The following is a 19692-nucleotide window of genomic DNA, read 5'->3' on the forward strand; positions in this document are numbered from 1 at the left end:
GACCCAGCTCATATTTCATGAAGTCAGTTTAAACAGAGAGACAGTCAAGCAATGGAGGAAACCTGGGCAATTGTCCTTCCCCTTTTAGGTGGAGAGTAACTCATATTTGCTAGAATGGGAACCACCTGTTGAGGATTACATTTCCATGACGTTTTCTGAATTTAATCCTTATGTAGGTGATGAAATTCATTCCTTTCAAAATCAAGATGAACCAGAACAGTCATTTGACCCACCTGTGCAGTCTTAAAAATATTTTGAATAATGGAGACTGAACTAAAACTCAGACACTGAACAATGATTAGATAAATCTGTTATTTAAAAGAGTTTCTCCTCTCTCTTGAAGAGGAGGGAAAAATTCTAATAAATCCCAGAGTGTTTGCATTCTGTTCTTATTTCCTGGCTATGGCTGAGCTCCTTTGGTATGTTAAAATGAAAACTGCTTTTCCTGTGTCTGTCTTCATACTCTGCTTTCCTAATTTTGGATTACCAGCTCAATTTAAATTGTATGCTTTCCTGTGATGGTTGGGTTATTAACATGTAAAGCTAATTATATTTTTGGTTATCTCTCCTGAATAGTCCAAAAATGCCTTCAGCTATGTGGATAGTGATGTTATTAGGGATGGCTAGGGCTTTGATCATCATGGCCTTGTAGTCTGCATGGAGAACACCTAGGAGACATGAAACTTTTGGAGTTGTGAACCTCATTGTTTAATTTTGGAATCCTCCTCAAAGTTGTATGATGTGACTATATTGAAAATTAATTCAAATTACTTTTTAAAGAGTATTTATCATTTTTATGATCACCTAAGATAATAGAGATACCTTAGCATAGTGTTTCTGTAAAATGTGTCTAGTGCATGAGTCTCCTAGAGTGCTTATGAAAATGCAGGTGCCTGGGCACCACCTGAGACCTACTGAATTGGAATCCAGTTCTAGCAGTGTAGCCTAGGGATCAGCATTTTAACAGGCATCCCAGGTGATTCTAATGCACCCTGGCTTTTGAGAATCACCTTCTTAAGCTGCTGTAACACCAGTACTAAAATTCTGTAACTTCTAAAGTGCTTCTCACCTTGGTGGATTTTTAGCTTTTAAAGTTAGCTGACTTCTGATTGCATTTTCAGGTTCCATTTTGAAAATAGTCTATGTTCTTCATCTGTTGTCTCATTCTTTTTCCCTATCCAGGACACAAATCAATCATTTATCAAATATTTATTGCATGTTTCTTAATTGTCGAGTATGATGTTAGGCGTCCTTTACACACACGCATTTGCACAAATGTGGGTATATCCTGTCATCCAGAGCACTGTACGTAGCAGCCTTGGTGATCTTCCTCATAGTCCTGTGCCCTGGAGTAAGTTTCTTAAGTTAGTTTCTGGGATGGTCTATACAGTTGGATAAAACAGATTCTGCCTTCTGAGAAATTATAATAACAAACTGAGCACATTGACATGGACAGACAGAAAATAAATGTAGAAGTGATACAAAGAGCTTGGCCTGGGACCTGGAAGCTCTGAGTTAGAGACATAGTTGTACCCCTTCCTGAATAATCATGGGCAAGTCAGTTAAGCTCTTTGAAACTTAACCTGAATCTTAAGAATCTTACTCTATTTTCTTAATCTGGAAAATCAGAATAATTCGAGCTGTTTTATTTCTCTCTCCCAGTTTGAGAATCAAATAATGTCATATATACATTTGAAAGCTCTTTGCTACTACAGTGCTAATCATTGTGGGCCCTTGTTATTATTTAAATCCATAGAAGCATCAAATAGATACCCTTACATTTATATGATACTTTATATTTAATTTGATCCTCAGGACAACTCATTGTGGTAGGTAGGGCAGTTTTTGTCATTTCCTTGAACACATGAGGAGACGTACTTACTTAGATGGGTTAGATAACTTTGCCAAGGTCATACAGTTGCTGGGAAGGAGCTGGGACTAGCACTTAATTTTTGAATTCTTATTCTGACTGAATATACCCTGCTCTGGTTTTATTTAGGGGATTATTGTATAAACTTCTGGGTAAAAAGCGCCTACTTAGAGGAATAATATCTTTAGTGTATGTTTCCCTTTTCTAAAATCTTTACATACTCCTATCATTTTGACCCATAGTATTTATAGTTATTCACATTATTGAAAATAGAACCTCTTTCCTCACTCTTTTCCTTTACATTTTTATTTATAATCAGTACCCTTCCTGAAGTGTCTGTTACAGTTAGTAAAATAAAATGATCTACTCTTGTGCTGTTTATATTTTGTTGGTATATATAGCTTTTGTAGTTTCTCTTGGGGCAAAAATGAAGATTCTACCTCTTGTCTGAATTGATTTGGATCAAAGTATGTGTAAAAAGAGGGCCTTATGCCATTTTCTGTTTAAAAATGGGAATATTTTTTCAAATATATTTTTTAAAAATTTTATTTAGGACAAAGTGGATGCTGGCTTGCCTACAGCAATTGTAAGTACACTTTAAATAATCCTTTAAAGCTTTCTATTTGATTGGGTTTTCTTAGATTTATCCTTCTAATGTTCAAAGTTATTACATAAATTTTCTGATAATAAATTCATATGTCATTTACTGCCAATAATCAGATTTAAAATTTATCTCTTTTGCATGTTCTCTTTCTTTCTAGTGTATTGTTACTTTTCAGTTGTTTTTTTTTTTTTTAAGAAGCACAATGGAATAATGATTAGCCTTTTCCAAGTTTATTTGTATGCGGTACTTACTGCCCTGCCCATACTACCCTGCCCAAGTGAATTTGCTCCTTCTGTGTTTTGGCCTCCCTTTGGTTATAGGGAATGGAAAAGAGTATTCAGTAAAATCACTTTGTGGTAAATAGTACATTTAACAGCTCTGAATTCCATTGCCAAGCCTGCCAAATAGTAAATCTGTGGCATGATTATAGAGAACTTGGGGATATTAAAAGGCACTAGTGCCCTGTTTTCTATTTCCAACTATTTCCAGCTGCCTCCTGTAGCTTTCTTATTAGTCAGTTGGTGAAGAGGTGGGCTGGGCTTTGAATATTTCTTGTGCTTTTGAATCCTACGAATAAACTGGAGAGGCGCTTTCTCATCGCTTCCCACACCTCATAGGAGGCTCTTGGTTGGGTAGCGTAAGTGCCTCTTTGTGTGGACCCTGAATTTTTAAAAAATTGTGTTAGGGGAAGTTAAGTGGCATGTTTTTGCTTATAATGTTGAACATACGATATTTTGATAATGTTATCCTTAGAATAAATTTAGAGGGAGTCCCAGAAATAAGATGTCCTGAGTTTCATTTCCCATTTTGCCTTCTAGATGAAATTCTCCTTATTTATAATAGTTGGTATGTTATATGGTGCCTAGAGGAAAGAAAACCAATAGCTTCTATTCTGATTATTTCAAGATCCTTGATGTAATAACTTAAAATGTAATCTTCCCTTTTGTTCTCAGGCAGTGTCCAGTCTGATAGCAGTGGGTACATCTCATGGATTGGCTTTGATATTTGGTAAATTTTCTAACTGCTTTCCTTATTTTAAATTTAAATATTTTGGAGGGGTTTTATAATGTCTTTTAATCACAGTTTATATAGTAAACTTAATTTTCTTGGAAAAAGTTAGAGAAACTTGGAAAGTAGGAGTCAGTATTTTTACAGTTAAAAATTACTTAGCTTTATTTTGTTGCTCATTGAAAGTTTATTTTCTTCTTTATGAATTTATAAGCTATCATGTCATATTATATCTTCTGATTCTCGGCAGACCTAGACAACAAAGAATGTAAAGTTGAAAGGGGCAAGGATTGTCATTTTGTCTGCCTCCAGTTTGTGGTGGTGGTAATTTTTTATTCTAAATTGTATCTGAATAGTAGCTATTGGAAAAGATCTTTAGAGAAAGAGACTCCCAGGCTCTCTCAGTAACTTTAAGTGTCTCTTACTGACAGTAATTTTTTTTTCATTTACATAGTAAACCCCTCTAAATTGAAAAATCTTTAGCCAACAATCACATTCTTATTTTTGTTTGAGAAGTGAACTTAGCTAGTTTTATTTGTATAGAATGTGATAGTCCTGAGTATATTTTCTCATTTTTTCCTACCTGAGACTAACTCTAGTTTTATTAATCTTTCTTTGCTTTTGCATTCAGTACTATGAGCAGAACATTTTGTTCTGTTTTTTTTGTTTGTTTAAAAACTACTAGATAATATTTTTTCTGTCATTTTTAGTGTCCTCTTATGGATCCTAAGCCTTTTGCAACTCTGTTAAATGGAACTCCTGATGACACTGCATTTTAGTAAGGAATCCATAGGATATTGTGTAAGGATTGCTTGGGAACACTTAAAAGCAGAACCACAATTTGATCTCTGTGGGCCTTGCATCTTTATCATATGAGTTAATAACTAGTTATTTTCCCTTTTTTTGAACAATTTGACTTCCTATTTATAAATTTTCCATTATGCCAAAAGCCTTATTTATCATGTGATTTTAACACCTAGTCTTTTCAAAGGTGATTGACTTAAAAAAATTTTGTCTGGGGATGAGAAAAATGGAAACAAAAATATGATTCTCTTGAGAGAACTTTAGAATTGATTCTTTATATAATAGTTTTTTTTTCTTATTCCATAATATGTGGTCATGATAGAAAATTTAGATAAGTGAAAGGTTGAAGATATACCAAATTCTACTATCTAGAAATAATCTCTGACATTTTTGTATGGGCTTTTAATCTTTTTTTATGTACATATGTACATATATGTGTACACCCTCAAATGGGATTGTGTTAATTTGTAACCTATTTTTTCATTATAATGAACATCTTTCCATGTAATAATGTATTCATCTGAAACATCATTTTTAATGGCCACATAGTATTTTTAAAATGGACTCACCATAATTTACTTAATCACTTCCTAGTATAAGACATTTAGGTTGTTTCTAAATAAAGAGTGATGAACATCACTATGTTTATGTGCACGTGATTACTTCCTTAGGACAAATTTCTAAAAGTGGTCAGAGTATGAACATCTTAAACACTTCTGAAGTATATTGCCTAATTGCCTTCTGGAAAGTTTTACCATTTTGTTCTCCTAAGGTATCAGAATGCTTATTTTCCTAAGGGGGCTCAGTTGGAATTAGATTGATAGAATTTTGGGAAAGGATCTTAAAAAGACTTGTGGTTCACTGCCCTTATTTTATGTATGAGGTGACTGAGAACCAGACAGGTTAAGTGACATGTACAAATTAAGCCAAATTAAGAATCATGGAATACTGAATCCTAAGATCAGTGCTTTTTCATCCTTCTAAGCAGTTCTCCTGTCCTGAGAGAAAAGAAGGCAAATTCCAAGATATATGAAGAAAAGAGTAGACGACCTAAGATGAATGAGGATAGAATATGATGCACATGTTTATCTGTCAGCAGAATGCATGTTGAGTTTTGTTCCCACTTACCAGTACTCACTTTTCCTCAGCTCTGCTTTAATATCCCTTCCTTACTACAAGGTTATGAGAATATGTGCCTGCTTATAATCAAACCCATGTAGAGGTTACTGCAACAAGTTAAAATGAATACTTTAAAAATAGAAGCTAACAGAGGAGAAGAAGAGTATAGTGTCTTTCACTACTGTCTCCTTAATTTCCTAGTGTCTGCTTTCCTAACTTTTTTAGACTAGCAGCTTTCTTGTAGACTTTATTAAATAGTTATTTTTCATTACAGTCTCATGACAAAGAAAGTACACCAAAGTGAACATTTTGAGGAAGAATTGTAATCTATTTATGCTTTGGGGTTTTAATCGTGCAGTTAATATGTTTTGCTCATTACTTTTGTAAGAATCAGATATTTGGACAATACATTTAAACAAACAGATTTGCTTGAAAGCCAGGAACCAGTGGCAGAGTAATAATATTACGAAGTATTTAGAATAGAGGTCTGGGTTACATCTGATCTCTTAAATATCTTTGTTGATCACAGGAAAAAGTGCAGCAGGAAGAACTGTACTTGTTTAAATACCATTAGATTCTCTTTGGAATAGAGGCCTGGGTCTTTAAAATACTAATCATTGTAAGCGTCTTAAAGGTGATGTGTGTTGCCTTTTCTTATGGAATTATAGATATGTGGTATTTTTGTGTATCTTGGTTCTTATCTAAATACAAGATCACAAAAATTCAAATCTATTTAATAAAGATGTCTCCCTATCCTAAGGCCTTTAGTTTTCCTTTTTTTTTGTTTTTAGTATACTTTAGATTATGTTTTTGAAATTGTTTTCTTTCTGTCAAACTTAATAGACCTGGATTTACTGTGCTAAAATTTGGATGTTATGCATTTTCTCTTTTCCCATAACCGATACCTGAATATAATCATAAAGGCTAGACACATTGTTTACTCACATTTAGTATCATTCCCACAGATAACTAAAGTTTATCACTTATACTCTTGAAATTTTGCCTTTCTTTTCTCTGAACTTTTGAACTGATTTCTTGCTTTTCTCTCTTTTGATCTTTTCTCCATGGATTCAAAGGAAAAGGTATAGTAATTTTGGTTTTGCATGAGAGACTTTTTTCTGGAAAAGCGAATGCTATCAGTTGTAGTTGATGCCCTCTTATGAAATGCTTATTGAAAAGAATCAGCTAATTGAAATTGGTTAAAGCAGGGAATTATTAACAATTATAAATATATGCATACCTTCAGTGTTTTAACTGAAAAGATATATTCATTTTCCCCTTTATCTTTTGCTGAAGCCGAAAACTTTTTCTTTTGAGTTTGTATATGCCAGTTGGAGATCTACAGCAGCTTTTCTGGCATAACCTGCATCAGTAATGGGTCATGTAAAATTTGCACTTTTAATTAAAAAAAAGAGGTAAAAGCTTAGGCACCTGTCAATCAGTTGGAGTTTGCAAAATTTTTAATTTTCAAAACTTCTTTTCAGTCTTCTGCAGTTATCTTGTCCACACCTTATTTCATGACAGTTACTTAAAGCAACTCATCTTTACCAAGTTTTTCTAAAGCATTTATTTAGTTTTCATAGAAACAACAGCTTTCTTTTTCATTCTGTTTCATCACTGTACATATTGTTTAAATTTCTCAAGTACAGTAACATTACAGTGGCATGAACAGGTTTGGAAATGAACACAACTGATTCTTTGTAAGCATCTGCATTCTAGAAAATAGCCAGTTAGCCATCGGGGGTCAGCGTGTCCAGGGCTGCAGTCAGTAAGCTTTACAGAGAGAATGGAGAACTGTAATTCTGTGTCTTTGTTAAATGGAGGTTGGGTAAAGTGCTTTGCTGTTTTAAGATCATTGATGAAAAATGTTTGCTTGTATCTCTTTTCTCCTTGTCCTTTTGTCTTGGAGAATATTTTAGTATGCACAAGAGTAGTAGTGAAGAATGGTGAATACTGGCAATAAAAGTAGAGTTGTACACACATAATTAGATTTTGATTCCTTCTAGGATCTAGGTATTTTCGTCTTTGACGGTCTTTGGGATCTAATTAAAACAAATCAGGGGTGAAGAAATAGAGGATTAGGTTAGTTTTGGTATATGCAAGGAGAGCAGAAATTCTTGAAGTATGTTCAAGTTTAGGTTTTATGGCTGTTTTAGACTTACACGTTGTTTATGGCTTTTCTTTGCTACTTAGCACATTACTCTTAAGTCTAGAATATGCTGAGGAGATCCACCCTAAGTAAAGTTGAAAGATATGCTAATGAAGAACTAGATACAATTCGCTGCACTGTCAAATAGGTGTGCTTTTTGTGATATTTAGTCGTTAAATTCTCTCAATTACATGGTAAGCTAATAATAATTGTTTGCATTTGTACCACTGGGTAGTTTTCAAAATTTTCATAAACATTTAAAAAATGTAAGGTCTATATCAACTCTGTGATGTATATAGGAAAAATGATAAGTCTCATTTCATATTTCTTACCCAGATCAAGAGCCCCCTTGGAGAAGTAGGATGTAGAAAGCTCTGAGTTTCACCTTTCTTGCTTCTGTCCAGGTCCTTTTGTTCTTTTTATGTAACTTTAGAATTTTAATATTTGGAAGAGGTTTTATGTTTATCTACACCAAACACCTTTCCTCAGAATTGCCTAGAATGATCTGGACTACAGAATGCTCTTCTAGCAGAAGAAACCTTTTCAATGAGATGCTGCTTCCTTCTTTCCACAGAAATTCTACCTTTTGGGATTTAGTCTAAACTGTATAATAGGAAGTTTGTTAATATGGCATCATAAATATAGAATATATAAAGACAGCAACAAGAATTGACAAATATCTACGTGGAGTTAAACTAGATTACATTTTATGCACTGCCCATTACATCACAGCCATGCTACCTTATAAAGGAACATTATAAAAATAATGAATACATTGTAAAAGTCAAGGAGAAAAGTTGAGAATGTTTTCATTAACATAGTCCTGTGGGATGTAAATTTAATACATATTTCAGTAAAATGGATAAATAATAAGGACCTACTGTATAGCACAGGGAACTGTATTTAATATCCTATAATAAACCATAATGGAAAAGAATATGAAAAATAATATATATAACTGAGTCACTTTTGCTGTACACTAGAAACTAACACATTATACATCAACTATACTTCAATAAAAAATTTAAAGAAAACATATTTCAGGAGTGACCAACATTAATAATTTGGTCCCTGTCTTAGCTAGTTTTTAGTACATGGGACCCATGGTCAGGAAAGCAGAATCATGTTTGATTTTTAATGTAGAAGTTAGATATGTCTCTTTCCTTCCCTCTTTGTCTCCATTTTATTAGTGGTACCCTTATTCTCTATTTTGTCATGATCCTTAGTTCTCCTACACTTACTTTCTCTGAGTTATAAGAGTATGAAAATAATCTGATAGAAAGTATGAACTTTGTTAAAGTATACAGCAGTAGTGAGTGTCTTTAAGTATTGCTGGATCAGAACCATATAGAGTTTGGATCTCAAGGCAGGGATTACAAAGGAGCCCAGCAGGTTGCAATTCAAACACTAGTCTGCCTAGAAGGCGGGCAGCCCAGAGTAATGGGGCTTCCTTGTGAGGCTAGTGTGGAAATTTCTGCTTTTGTTCTCTTACTTGCAGTCCATTCATTGCCTTACACGCACGAACCAAAGTAGTGATATATGCAGATCATTGCTGCCCAACCTCTGAATCTTGACAGTTTGCAGAATTAGATATATGGATAATCCACTAACTGTATATGGTGGCCCTGACAAAATAAGGATCATGGAAAACACTATTTTAGGCAGACAGTTTCAGTACTTGATTCTTTCGATTCTTGCTACCTCCCAAGTCTTTGAAAACAAGCCTATCCTAAATGTCTATTTATTCTTTCCTTCACTTCTTTCACTTGATGTTACCGATTGCTCTCTTTAGATCAGAATCAAGCTTTGCGACTCTGTCTGGGTAGCACTAGTGTTGGGGGCCAATATGGAGCCATCTCTGCCCTCAGTATCAACAATGACTGCTCAAGACTTCTCTGTGGCTTTGCTAAAGGACAGGTAAGTAAGAACTTTATTTTATCCATAGACAGTGCAAAAAAAAAAAACTGTTTATCTCTAGATTAACATCTCAAAGAACAAAATGTGTGTTATAAAGTAACATGTCTGTAGAGCTAACCTGAGATTGCTTAGTCTGACTTTTGTTCAAATTTTTAAATATTGACTGAGCCAGAGTCTGATTTTTAATATCTTAATTCATATGTCCATATAAGTAAATAGCTTTTATAAACCAACAAGGCTATTACACAAAATTTACTTCCTTACTATAGTGTGGATTATTGTTGCTCCTTTTTAAGTACACTGTATGCTGCTTTGTGTATTCTTATTACTGTGTTTCTAGATAACTATTTTGATATATTTTTTTTTTACTTCTGAAAACCAGAAATAAGTTTTGTTTTTACTGTTCTTCTGATTTATGTATCACTAATTGGTTTGGCAGTCAGTCTTTTTTCTATAATTTTTACCGGAGCTAAAGAGATTGACTCATTAATTTCTTTTACCTCTCAGTAAAAGAACAACCTTTAAAATCTGAAGGGAAGAGTAGATTGGGCGGGTTGAGGGGAGGATGAAGGTAGAATAACGGCCCCACGCTTTAGTGGGTCTGCAGCCTTTGGTTATGTTTGAACTTTATAGTTCTTTGTCTGCAATGTTTATAGACCAGAAATAGATTATTTCAGCCAAAAGCCAGGATACTTAAGTCTAAAAAAGAGCAATAAATTTGTTTTTAAAGCATTTAGTTGTCTTATAGATCACTATGTGGGATTTGGCCAGTGGAAAACTTCTAAGATCAATAACAGATGCTCATCCTCCAGGAACAGCAATATTGCATATTAAGGTAAACTCTTTGTTATGTATCCATTTTAAAGTAAGTTTCTTTATAAGCAGAATCCTTGAAAATGAACTGTCTTTTATTTGACTGGCCCAACAAGATGTTTTCCCAAGTTAAAATTAGAGATGGGCTAGCATGGTAACATTCAGCTATAAGTTGTATTGAAGTCTAGTAGATAGAGCAGGAAAGAGTAAATTGATCAGATCCTAGATGAAAGGTTGGCAGCAAAGACGGGCAGTACCATACTGAAAATTCATGTATGGATTTTAAAAGGTCTTTTTACTTTTTGTTTAGCCCGTCAGGATTTTATTGCTGAGGTGGTGTGTTCTGTCACACTTTGTTGGGAGTTACCTGAGGTTCAGGGCACCAATTGTGAAAGAACCAAGGTCTGCGTTATGTTTAGAAATGAATCTGTTGGTTTATTTTCTTTCAGGCCTCCAAAGGAAAAGCATCAATATTTGAGTCTTGGCTTTCTCCTTATATGCCTGAAAAAAAATAAACCAACTTAGGTAACATATTTCATTTATAAATACAATGTGAACTTTGGTTTCTGTATGCTGTCAAGCCCATGTTCAGAAGTATAGAACGTAGAGGACTATAACTAAGGAAGTCTAAAATCAGATCTTCTGGATTTTAATCATGTACACATTTGGTTGCTTAGCTGTGCAGCTCTCTTATCCATACATACGCTTTTTAAAGTCTGGGAGCATCTGGAGTTTATGTGTCTGCATCTATGTTAGTTACATAAAAGTCTTTTGTGACAAAGCAGCATTGAAGCGTTTAGTAACAATGAAAACAACCGAGACAAGTAAAAGTAGAGAGAATTTCTCCTCTTTCTGAACATCATGGCAGTTTATCTTGACTCTTTTCATATGGCATGAGCCAACTTCTAATATGTTATAGTTGTTTGTGTTTGTGTCTTATCTCGTTTAATAGACTAAGATCTTTGAACCCAAAATCTGTTTCTCTTTTATTTTTGTGTGTTACACGTGGTAGCTGCTCAGCCATTGTTTGGCGGAAGGAATAAATAGTTGGTGGTATTTATAAAAGTCCAGTCTATGTGCAGAAAAAGCAAACTCTTTGGGAGAAATAATAGGAAACAGAAGAGAGAAAGGCAGAGAGAAAAATGCAACTGAGGTTAAAGGCAGACCAGTAGTGGACGGACGTTGTGTTGCTTGGTGATGGCGATAAATGCAGATGCTTTGAAGATACTTCTGAAGTCTTCCGTTGTCAGCGGCCGCCTGCAATTTAGTACCCTTATTCATTGTTTCCCAAACTTAATCCTACACGTCCCATCAATAACAATTTGGGCTTGCATTCATTATACATCTATCTATTTAAAAGTTATTTAAGTGTGCTACTGTACTAATATTTAAGTACATAATAAAACACATACACAAGAAGCAGAAAATTAATAAATAAAATCACGAGTGCTCTTATTTTCCCTATACTCGTAGGGGTCTATGCTTCCCACTTTGGCAACTGCTCAGCTCGGCCTTGAGAGCAAAGGTGTGGGATGGGGTTGAGGAAGAATAATTTTATAGTAGCCTCCTGTACCTCAGCATCCCTGAAGAGCACAAAGGCATGTCATTTAGGATGGTTCACAAATCTTTGAGGGTAGGGAGACTAGTCATTGTAAGTGGTACAAATTAAATTACCCAGTTTTGCATCCTACAACATTCTGTACCATACTTCATAAGCCCTTAGGTCAGTCTGTCATTGTGAACATTTGCTGAGTTTTGGGGGTAAATAATATTAACTAAAGTATATTGTGTTGAAGAACATCAAGGAGGCAGCACATTTTAGGAAGAGTTACATAAAAAGTTAAACTATTTTAAATATAGTGGATTAACTCTAGTTATTCAGAAAACACATTCAGACAAGTTTATGTCCCAAAGATACTGAATATCTTACTGTGTCTTTATTCTTGAAAACTAGGCAACTGCAGATGTAACCAAAGTATTCCATTCAGTTTAATAGCAAGTTAGAAAAAGTTAATGTAAGAACCTAAGTAGAGAACTTTGGGGATTTTATGAATCAGAGTTTGTACTTTTCTTTTATCCTGAGGAAAGGTGATTTTGCTTTTTTAAAGCCTCAGTTTTTTAAAGATACTGAGCCATTTTTATTCTGAATATGGGCAAGTTTGTATGTTGAGAGTGATGAGCTAAATCTAACTTAGGTGCTTTCAAATGCTTTTAAATGTATTTGTCTTAGATTTTTAAAAATCTGTGAATTTTCTTCTTACCTTTTTAACACTTGACTGGTTGTTTAAAAATCTGTAAGAAAATAAATACCTTCTCTGTTTAGTTTACAGATGATCCAACTCTTGCAATTTGCAACGACAGCGGAGGCTCTGTTTTTGAATTGACATTTAAGTAAGAGACTAACAGACATTTGTAGACAAATGAAGAGATTAGCTTTCGTTTAATGACTTGAAGTTGAATATGAAGAGATCTGGAAAACCCATGTGATTGAAAATAGGTTGTGGCCATGTATTACACTTACCTGGGGAGGCTTATAGAACATACGGAGTTCCAGGCCCGGCCCCCTAGAATTCTGTTTCAGTAGGTGTGAGTTGGTAGTCCAGACTCCTGTTCCCCAGAGGTTTCATAATTTCTGTCATGCCTGGGAACCATGAGTATCTCACTAATTTTGGTTTAGGCCCAAGCCCAGTTGATTATAATCATAATGTCAAGGTATGGAAAGGTTTTTATTGCTTTGAAATTGCCCTGTTTACTCTGTAAGTAAGAGCAAAGGCAGTTTAGATACATGGAAGAACATTTGTAAAGCTGAGTTTAAAAAAGAGTAGAATGTAAATTCAACGTGTATTATGTTTCTTTAAGTTCTTCCAAGTAAGAACTATGTTTCTTATATTTCTCATATTTTCTAACAAGGCTGAGAAATAATTGCTTAAATGCTTAAAAAATACTATTCACGTATTCAGCTAATGTTTATTAGCTGAGCATCTCCTACATTTGGGGATTGTTCTAGAGATCAGACTTACAGCTATGAACCGGACGAGGCTGTTACTCTAATAGAACTTACATTCTGGTTGGGATTGGGGTAGGGAGACAGACAATAAACTAACACATAACTGCAATAACTTCAGATAGCTGTGAGCGCTATGAAGAAAATAAGACAGGTCAGTGCACAGGAGTGCACTTCAGGACAATTCAGGGGAGAGACCTGAATGACAATCTAGTCAATAAATGCAAAGATCTGCAAGAAGTGTTCTAGGCAGAGGAACCCGTTCAAACATAGAGGCTTCGAGGTGGGCACAACTCGGCCCATTGGGGCAATGGAGAGAAGGCAGGTGTGGCTGGAGCATGAGTTTGTCAGGAGCAACAAAAGTGGGAGAGGAGTGAAGGCAGGAGCCAGATCTTATAGGACCTTTTGAACATGGTAAAGAGTTTGGATTTTATTTTTATGTATAGTAGCAAGCCATTGGGGTGTTTTTAGGAGAAGAGTGAGAAATCTGACCCGTAGGTTAAAAATAACATGCTAATGTCATGTGGAGTTTGGATTGCTGGGGACAGGAGCAGGAGTTGCGAGGCTATAGTAGTCCACTCTAGAGATTTGGTGCTTTGGATTATTGCTAAATGGATTCTGAAGTGTTCGGTTACATTTTCAGGAGAGTGATGGGAGTGAGAACATGTGAATCTAGGTGCCTCTTCAGTGGTTCTAAGGGCGAAGTTTGCTGTATTGAGCCTCTCCATTCTAAGCCTGAGTTGAAAGATCATCCCATCACACAGTTTTCCTTATTGGCCATGGCATCCTTAACAAAGGTAGGTGTATTTAGAAGATAAAACTCACACCTTTTAGAGGCTTTGAATACCCAAAGTTTGAAAATTGCAGGGTACATATTAAAAATGTATTTTTCTCCTAAAGATACTGGTCATTGGATTGAAGCCATCCTTGAAAGTGTGGATGACTTTTCCTTATGGACGGGTGAGTAAACGTCTCCATTTTATGGGCAAAAAGATCATGTCAGGAGGTTGGGGAAAATGACTTGCAAGTGGTAAATTCTGTGACGTTGTCAGAAAACTAGGTGGAGTGGAAGTCAGTGTGGCAGAGATGTGTGCCTGCTTACCTTGATGTGGTCAGAACAGCATGAGCAGGTGGCTCGAGCAGTGTCCTGGGGATCATGAGATCTGTACTTTCCTATCTTTATTCCGTAAAGTTCTTCCATAAATAGCTGCAGCTTTGACACTGAACTACTGATAGAGAACACCCCACCTTAATAGCCAGCAAAAATTGCTACTACCTGTTCTTTCCTTGGCTTCTTCTGCCTCTGATATTTTACTCTGGGGGATGATACTTCTCAGAACATATTATGTTTTTTTTAATTGACGTATAGTCAGTTTACAACATTGTGTCAATTTCTGGTGTACAGCATAATGTTTCAGTCATACATACATATACATACATACATTTTCTTTTCATATTATGAGGGAAGATCACTCTTCTGTTTACTTGTTGGTATAATGTGCATTTCTGGGCCCCAGAGGAAGCAGATCTGCCTTTCAGATGGCAAAGCTGGCTTAGATTGCCATTAATGGTTCTTAGGTGAGCTTCATTGGCTAATTGAGATTTATCGTGGTGGTATGTGTTTGCATCTTTTTGTATGTTTTTATTGGTATTTTCCCCCAACATTGTATTATGAACATTTTCAAACAAATAGAGAAGTTGAAAGAATTTCACATTGAACATCTATATACCTATTATTGTAAAATGCTATCATTAGCATTTGACTGTCCTTTATTATGTACTATCCATCTCCATCCACTCATCAGATTATGTGTTTTTTTAATTGACATACAGTTGATTTATAATATTGTGTTTAGGTATACAGCAGAGTGACTCAGTTATACATACATATTTTTTCTGGTTCTTTTCCAATATAGTTTATTACAAGATACTGAATATATTTCCCTGTGCTGTAAATCCTTATTGTTTTATCTGTTTGATATATAGTGGTGTGTATCTGTTAATCTCATACTCCCCACCCTCTTTCCCATTCGGTAACCAAAAGTTTATTTTCTGTGTCTATGAGTCTATTTCTGTTTTGTAAATAAGTTCATTTTTATTATTTTTTAGATTCCACATGTAAGTGATACATAATATTTGTCTTTCTCTTTCTGACTTCACTCAGTGTGATAATCCTTGGGTCCATCCATGTTGCTGCAAATGACAATATTCCATTCTTTTTTATGACTGAGTAATATTCCATTGAATAAATTATGGTTTTAAAAAAAATGTATTTCCAAGTAAATTGCAGAAATCAATGGCCTTTTTCCTAAATATTTGACATGCATACAATTAACTAGAGTTCAGTGCTTATTGATGTTTTTCCTTTGGTGTAAAATGTACATACATGAAACATACAGATCTTGAGTGTACATTTGCTGAACTTTGAAAAATGTATATACTTTTGTAATCCAAACCTCTGTCAAGATGTAGAACATTACCATCAACACAAGAAAGAACCCTCATGACACTTCCCAGTCAGTCCCTGCTCTGTTGGAATTTTAATGAGAAATCAGGAGAAGTTTAAGGAATGCTAGTCAGATGCTATTTTTAACTGGAATTTTCTCTTTGTTTTTCTGACTATTTACTGTGGTGACTTTTTTTTTCTTCTCGATTAGATGGATCCTTCCAGTGTTCCACTGTTGGCCTGGCACTTTGTGGCAGTGCATAATTACGTGAATCCCATGCTTGCCTTCTGCAGAGGAGATGTTGTTCATTTTCTGTTGGTGAGTCCTAATATGATGCTGTATCTGTTATAAAGTCCTTTATCATTAGATTATTTTTCTGATTCATCAGTAATTTAATATTGTGTCAAAGAAACATGCATAATAAACATTATAATTCTTTGGAGAGAGAGTGACCTATTTAATTTTTATTTGAGGCTTTAGTGGTTAACATGGAAAACAGCTGATCACCCTCAGCTCCATGCCTCTCCATGGTGTATTTCTCAGTTTCATTTTCTTTGACTAATGAATAATTGATGGTTTAAGTGTCTGTATAAATAGATGAATGTACATGGGTCTGTGTTAATGGCTTACCTGTCTATATATAGTGTACTTATTAGGCAGCAGGTGTCATTGTGTGCCTGCTGTGTTCTCCACGCTATGATGGATGCAATTGAAGTAAGTAAAACTTAATTTCTTCTTTCATGTAGCTTAAAATATTGCTTGAAAGGCAAAACCAATCAATTTATTATGACACAGGAGAACAGTTGAAGGATTCAACTGTGTGATGGGAATTTAAAAATTGATATAAGTTTAGAGTATGAAGAGATTTCTATGGATTAGAGAGGCCATGGAAGACTTTATGAAGGATATATGGCAAATGCTACAGGAGGGGTGGATATGTAGGTTGGGGGAAATAAGATGAACTGAAGTTACAGAGGTAAGAATGTGCCTGTGTAGTCTCTTCTTGGGTTTCCTAGCTTGGTGAAGCTAGGGCACGGCTGTCCATCTGGTTTCTCCAGCCAGAAATCTAGAAATTGCATTCTCTCAGTTGCATTCTCCCTTCATTTCTGCTTCATCACCACATCCTATTGATTCTGTCTCCAGAATCTCCTGAATTTACAACCTTTTTGTCTCCCCTGTTGCTCTTCCCAAGCCTAAACCACCGACATTTTTGGCCTGGGCTCTGGAGTAACTTCCTGGCTAGTCTTTGGCCTTGATGCCTTTACATATGCCAACACCTCTGCTAGGAAAGCTCTGTGCTCTCTTCCATGTCATCCTAGCACATGCTGAGCATCACCTTCCCTGACCTCATGGCCTCATTTAGCCTTACCTGCTACAGACCCTATACGACCTTCTCCTTTGATAACATTCAGCCCTTTTTAAGTGGGTTATCTAATTTTTTCTTCCTCACTAGACTGAAAGCTCTGTAAGTCTAAAGACCAGCTCTGTTGCTGTATTCCAGCCACTTGGACAGTGCTTGTATATTGTTAGTGCCTAATAATGTTCATAGACTTGGTGACAGGGAGAAACTTACTACGGAGTATAAAGCTGAATATATGGCATGGATCTAGATTAGGGGTTGGCAAACTATGGCCCATGGGCCAAATCTGGCTGGCTGCCTGTTTTTGTAAATAAAGTTTTATTGGAAGACAGTCATGCCCATTCAGTTATGTGTTATTTACAGCTGCTTTCTCACTACAGCGGTAGAGTTGAGTAGTTGTGACAGAGACTGTATGGTCTGCAGAACCTAAAATGCTTACTGTATGGCCTTTCACAGGAAAAGTTTGCCGACCTCTAATCAAGATTGTATAATAATTATCCTAGATTGGTAATAGGGAACCATCACAGGTTCGTAGGTAATTAAAGTGATGTGATTAAAGTGACATTTTAAGAAGATTACTGTAGAAATAGCAAAAGAACAGATTATATAGTAAGTTGCAGGGAAGTAGAAGGTTTTGCTCTTATAATAAAGCAAGTGTGAGGGCTGTAGATAAGGATGGTTGGTCGCAGTGAGATTTAGGGGTGGCATTTTGAAGGAAAGACAAGGCTTCTCTTCTTACCAGATCTGGGGAATGAAGGACATGAACAAAACATTGCATTTTTGGCTTTGCATTTTAGAAGCATGAAGTATTCAAAGAATTAGGTTAGGGAAGAATTGAATGTATTGAGTTGGAAGTGAAGGTGGGACTCTCAAGTGTTGTACTGGGGAGTGTTCTCTGGGTAGATGGCAGTGTAGGTCTGGGGTGCAAATGAGAATTCCAGGATACAGAAGAAGGTAGTTGAAGCTGTGAAAATCAAAAGCTTGAGCATAAACAACCTTGGTGGACGCTCATCAAGGGAAAGGAAAAAGAAAAGATGATAGGAAAAGAGGTTCCTATAAAGTCACATAGAGGTAGGAGGGGGAAATATGACAGTATGGCATTGCACAGAAGACCAAGAAAGAGAGGCTTCAGAACATTATCAATTCCAGGGTAATACCAATACCAAAGACAGATCAAGGAAGAAGACTGAAGATAAGGCCAAAGGATGTGCAAGAAGTAGTTCTTTAGAAGCTTTTCAGAGGGCTGGGATTATCAGCAGAATTGAGATGGAAACTGGATTGTAGAGCCTTGTTAAAGAAATGGGTGTCTAGAAGATGACTCACAATCATAGTACAGTGTTTGGCTGTAAGAGGAAAGAGAATGGATAACTTTCTGTAAGAAGTAAATCAAAGAAAGGTTTTTGTTTTGTTTTGTTTTGAAGGTGGGAAAGTCAGAGACATGTTTGATAGCAAGAGGAAAAACACCGTCTCAAAGGAGTGATTGAATGTGGTAGCAAGGGAGGGGGTATATTAAACAGCGATGGAGGGAGTAGAAGTTAGAGTGTGTACAGGTGAAGTGCTTTTCTTTAGCAAATCTTAGAATAGTTAATGTTGTCATTGATCTTGTTTATGAAGCACTTTCAACATATGCAAGATAAGAATAATTTGGTGCTGTCTTATTTTCATTTTACAAATGAGGAAACTGAAAGAATAAGTGATTTGCCCTTAGTGACAGGTATATTAGCAGAACTTACTCTTAAACACATGGCTTTAGATCCCATGTTCCTTTTACCAGAGCATCCTTTCTTACGGAGAAAGTGACTTAGGAAGTGAAGATGGAATACACGAAGGGTTCACATCAGTGATGTCAGTTGTTAAGATATCTGGTGAGGTCAACACTGCAAGTGACAGGACTAGAAGGCAGAGGAATTGAGACTTAAAAGGAAAGGAAGATGTCAAGAACACTACTGTGAGGGATATGCAAGAAAACCCAGGTTGAATTGAATGTCCTGAATTTCAGGCAGGTCATTGTGCTGTGTGTCTCTCTTCTTCAGTGCTCTGTCACCTTGGAACAGAAGGGGAGAGAGCAAATTATAAGGCTGATTGAAGGTTATAGAGTGTATGTTTATGTATATGCATATATAAGTAAAATATGACACTTGAGTTTTTTGGGGGGAGATTTGGGGCTGTTTGAGCTGTAATAATGTCATACTTTAGAAAAGTCTTGTTTTGTCACTGCAGCAGTATTTTCTCTTTCAATGAACTTTTGTTTGACTTTTTCACAACTTGTCACCAGTCCCATTTTATGCTTTAACTCTAGCTAAATACAGTCATTGATGTGATGAGTTAGGTTATTCTGAATTATGACAGAATGAATGTTACATTACAGCATTTGCCAGTACAGACATACTTCGGAAATACTGTGGGTTCAATTCCAGACCACTGCAATAAAGCACAGATTTTGCAATAAAGTGAGTCACACAAATTATTTGGCTTCCCAGTGCATATAAAAGTTATGTTTACATAATGCTGTAGTCTATTAAGTGTTCCATAGCATTATCTCTAAAAAAAAAAGTACATACCTTCACTTAAAAATACTTTATTGCTAAAAAAAAAAA

At 35.6% G+C, this 19692-nt stretch overlaps 1 protein-coding gene across 3 annotated transcripts in view; it reads left to right on the forward strand.

Moving 5' to 3' along the window:
• Positions 1–19692, forward strand: part of VPS8 (VPS8 subunit of CORVET complex) — a 223960-nt gene that overhangs the window by 20060 nt on the left and 184208 nt on the right. For all 3 annotated transcript variants that reach the window (XM_006201017.4, XM_072962166.1, XM_072962169.1), the window contains 8 exons: positions 2424–2456; positions 3428–3482; positions 9347–9471; positions 10220–10306; positions 12608–12675; positions 13932–14085; positions 14189–14248; positions 15946–16053. In XM_006201017.4, coding sequence (XP_006201079.1) covers positions 2424–2456; positions 3428–3482; positions 9347–9471; positions 10220–10306; positions 12608–12675; positions 13932–14085; positions 14189–14248; positions 15946–16053 — 690 coding nt within the window. The remainder of the gene's footprint in view (positions 1–2423; positions 2457–3427; positions 3483–9346; positions 9472–10219; positions 10307–12607; positions 12676–13931; positions 14086–14188; positions 14249–15945; positions 16054–19692) is intronic.

The sequence above is a fragment of the Vicugna pacos genome, chromosome 1 (genome assembly GCF_048564905.1).
Source record: "Vicugna pacos chromosome 1, VicPac4, whole genome shotgun sequence".
Taxonomy (NCBI): domain Eukaryota; kingdom Metazoa; phylum Chordata; class Mammalia; order Artiodactyla; family Camelidae; genus Vicugna; species Vicugna pacos.